Source organism: Octodon degus, unplaced genomic scaffold (assembly GCF_000260255.1).
Source record: "Octodon degus isolate 3935 unplaced genomic scaffold, OctDeg1.0 scaffold00117, whole genome shotgun sequence".
NCBI classification, from domain to species: domain Eukaryota; kingdom Metazoa; phylum Chordata; class Mammalia; order Rodentia; family Octodontidae; genus Octodon; species Octodon degus.
In genome coordinates, this window is record NW_004524693.1 from 7,004,865 (window position 1) to 7,008,885 (window position 4,021).

At 36.7% G+C, this 4,021-nt stretch overlaps 2 protein-coding genes across 5 annotated transcripts in view; both read right to left on the bottom strand.

Annotated features, from left to right (window-relative positions):
* Window positions 1-4,021, bottom strand: part of LOC111812234 (putative bifunctional UDP-N-acetylglucosamine transferase and deubiquitinase ALG13) — a 72,033-nt gene that overhangs the window by 66,754 nt on the left and 1,258 nt on the right. The window contains exons 2-4 of the mRNA XM_023699916.1: window positions 3,100-3,181; window positions 2,732-2,903; window positions 1,074-1,149 (exon numbers count right to left, since the gene is read on the bottom strand). Of these exons, the coding sequence (XP_023555684.1) occupies window positions 1,074-1,149; window positions 2,732-2,903; window positions 3,100-3,181 (330 nt within the window). The remainder of the gene's footprint in view (window positions 1-1,073; window positions 1,150-2,731; window positions 2,904-3,099; window positions 3,182-4,021) is intronic.
* The window catches only part of LOC101584458 (UDP-N-acetylglucosamine transferase subunit ALG13 homolog), a 36,766-nt gene that overhangs the window by 3,725 nt on the left and 29,020 nt on the right, over window positions 1-4,021 (bottom strand). The window lies entirely within an intron of this gene.

Below are 4,021 nucleotides of genomic sequence, written 5' to 3' on the forward strand. Positions count from 1 at the left end.
TTTTTGCGGAACCAGGGATCGAACTCAGGCCCTTGCGCTTGCCAGGGAAGCGCTTATTCCACTGAGCCATCTCCCCGGCCCCAACAAATATTATCTTGATATGCACAAGAAAATATTTGAGAAGCTTAGTTTGGGCTGGGGAGATAGCTTGGTGGTCGAAGCACCTGGCTGACAAGTGCAAAGACTTTAAGTTTGATGCCTGGTACCACATGCTGTGCCAGCATTCCAGCCACCAAAACCAGGCATGGTGACCCACGCCTATAATCCCAGCTCTGGGGACTAAATCTATGTAGCAAGACCCTGTACCAAATAAGGATTTTTAACAATTTTTTAAAAAGCTTATTTTAATCTAATTGTATAATTACCAAAAGAACAAGCTTTCTTTCACTTTTCTAGAAATTCGAATTGAATATGGTTTCATAATCACCAGCACTTGACACACAGAATGTGTTTTTTGTTATAATAGCATTTGTTCTATTTAGTTGGTCTCAAGCTGAAGGGCTACTTCACTTTAGGCCTGTACAGATGGTAAAACTTTCTTCAAAAGTCCAAGATTAGCACCTTTCTTCGAATAGGAAAGTGATAAGCATTATATTCTTTAATTAGAATAATAGGACCTAAAGAGTGATGAAAAACTAGTATTTGGTTTGTAATACTATTTTAACTTGAATACAAAAGCTTGTGGAACATCCCTACAAAGTATGCACTTCATTTTGAGAATGATTTTTTTTTGCTGGTTCAGGTTGCCTTAAGGGCGGGTCTGGTAAGGCAGGTGGAGGTGGGTGTCCAACCGCAGTATCCTGCACCTGACTGCATTTGCATGAGCAGGCGCTTAAACAACTGAGCTAACCGGCAGGTCCCACACTTCATTTTGAAAAATCTCAATTCCATAACAAGGATTCAGAGAAAATGAAGCACATATTTTACATATTTAATATACATAATTTCTACAAAGAAAACATAATCAATTCTTCTTGTCCCACATAATTACAATGGACCACTCCGATCTTAACTATCTTTATGATGCCGCAAGTCAACAGTATGGAAGTTCTTTGCTTTAGAAAATATCAAACCTTTAATTCTTCCATTTCTTGATTAAAGCCCTCTGGTATATTCTGAATACTGCAGGCAGCACCCCACTCTTCAGTCCTAATCGAAAAGAATGAGTTAGATCTAAAAGCTTTTTACAGATGTAGAAGTTCCGTGTCTCATGTGTAGCGACCATACTACCACCTAGTGGTGAAGTACCTCATTTTAAAACTGAGGCAAATAACTTTGACTTCAGTATCTGCCTTATGCTTTCTTAAGTATGTGCTACAATACACTTATTTAGCAGGTTACAGTCTATAAGAATACACCCTTGAGATAGTCTCTATGATTCTGTTTCCTAGTGTTCACACACTTGTGTCATCTGTTTCCTAGTGTTCACACACTTGTGTCATTCTCCTCTCCTGAAGTTTGCTTCTACTCAAGACAGGACTCAGGCAAACTATAAAAGAACCTAACACTCACCTTCCTGGTCTCTCTTTCCTAAGCTGCCAGCCCAGTGTGAAAGGAGGTGAGGGCTGACTAACTGCCAACAAAAAACTGAAGCTCTGAGTCCCACAACTGGAAGAAACCAAATAGTACCAAGAACCATGGTGGTGGTTTATCTTTTCCCAAAGCTCCAGCCAAGACTCAGTTCTGGGCAACACATTCAGTACAGTCTCACGCGACCCTTAGGAATTCCCAATTAAGCCACTCATAGACAGTAAACCTACATAAATTGTAAGAAAGTGTGCTGTTCTAAGCTGCTAAGTTTGTAATAATATACAGCACTAGATGAGTAATATACTTTGACTCCCTACTACTACAGTTTCCATAAGCCTAAAGTCCTTAAGTGACCAGTAAAGAATGAAGCAATTTGTACCCTGATATGAGTGCAACCCTTGATAGTCCAAATTAGTTTTAAAAATTATGTTCAAGCAAAAATAAAGCTGCAAGTATTAAATGTCAAAGAACTAGAACTGTAAGACTAAAACAGAGTAATATCTGTCTGGCATAAAACCTGCATAAATTTCTGACAGAACTAGGAATAAGGAGTAGGAAAGTAAGCTATACAAGACAACACAACACCAAGTTTATTATCTAAAACCCCAAGTTTTCAACTATATCTATAGGTACACAATCGAAAGGCATACCAAAGGCAGATATTCAAAAATTCCAAACCTCCTCTTACCTAAGCCTGAGAGATTTCTATTAACTGCGTGAGTCACCATTTCAAAAATCATGCCTAGAATCAGTTTCTTCTCAAAGTATGCTCCGTAGCCTACCTATACCAGCATACTTAGGTATATCAGGGTTCTTTGAAAAGCAGAGTCTTACCTCATTTTGTCCTCAAATTTCGTGAAGGTGGACCCAGAGACCTTCCCTTTTAACAAGCACTCTTGAGTAATTTGTACAAATCAAAAGATTGAGAATCACAGAATTACATAGTTGTAAAGTCACTTCTAGCAATAAAAAATGGATCACAAAGAACAGAACCCACAAAGTCTATTTTTGGCATAACTGCTCACGCCTCCTTAAAAAACATACACTCGTCTTTTGTGATGTAAAACCACAATACATTTACATGTATGTGTGTACAAGTAATATAAATAATAAGCCTGCCTGGCCCCTTTCATACTCAAGTGATGATACACATAAACAAGAAATACACTTATCATGTAAACATCCCCTTTCCCTTTATTACCTGTCCTGAATTGAAGTCATGTCATCAATACTGGCATCCTCACTTTCAGCCACACTTTCAGCCACAGCATTTTTATTTTTCTTAGAACCAGTTCGAAACAAGTGAACTGCAGTGTTCAATGCTTCTTCATCCACAACAAACACATTCTTATAGAGAATCTCATATAATATAGCTAAAGTATGAAAAAAAGGACAGAACCACTATTGGTAAGACTTACATTTTTAACAATGCAAAAGTCATCATAACGCAACATACAAATTCTCTTAAGCATCAAGAAGGCTTTAAAGAGCTGTATTTAGGGACTCTCTCAAATTAAAGACAAGAAATCATCTGAAATCACGCAAAATATTTACAAAGCTTTCACATACCCTGACAAATAGCTGCATTTGACTGAAATTGTTTTGGGTACACAGAATCATAATGACCATTACTTGAATAGGAGAGTAGAATCTAAAGAAAAACAGAAAAATTAATGTTACATTTCTCATAATTACAAAATTAGGTTGATAACTTGAATAAAAATTTAGAAAGCAATAATGATTTATCATTTTAAATGATTTAAAAATTAACATAAGTAAACACAAGCTACTTCTAATTAGGACTTTTTTTTGGTGGAATCGAGTTTTGAACTCAGGTCCTTATGCTTGCCAGGCAAGCGCTTATTCTACTGAGCCATTTCCCCAGCCCCCATTAGGACATTTTCTTGGAAATGACTTTTAAATTCTAAGATGAAAATCACTACCAAAGTTATACTGTGAACCTCAATCACATTCCCTGAATACACCAAAAAAGTTCTGACTTACAAATCCGCATCAACATGTGAACATTTATATTTAATTTAGTTACTAAACGTTAACAGAAAAGTTTTATCTTAAAATCCAAGTCAAATACCCAAATATCCCAAACTCAAGATGAGGGGTGGGAAAAAAAAGCTGAGGGGTGGAAAGGAAGTTCATTTTATGCAGTTTATTGAAGCAGCTATTAAACTGAATGGCAATACATCAATACACTATATAGGTTGGATACACAGACCTTCCTAATGAATTAAAGCAGTCAGATAGTTACAGAAACAGAGAATTAACTTCTTAGATGACTGATTCCTTCAATCCTTAGCCTTTTAAATAAAAACTATTAAAAGGTCATGCTTGCCAAAAACTCAAACTTGACCCGGGTCTATCACCATGTACTAAACTAAAGTCAAAATGGATTAAAAATCTAAACATTAAAGCAGAGACACTAAATCTCTTGGAAGAGAAAGTAGGTGGAACTCTTGAAGACATAGGGGTAGGC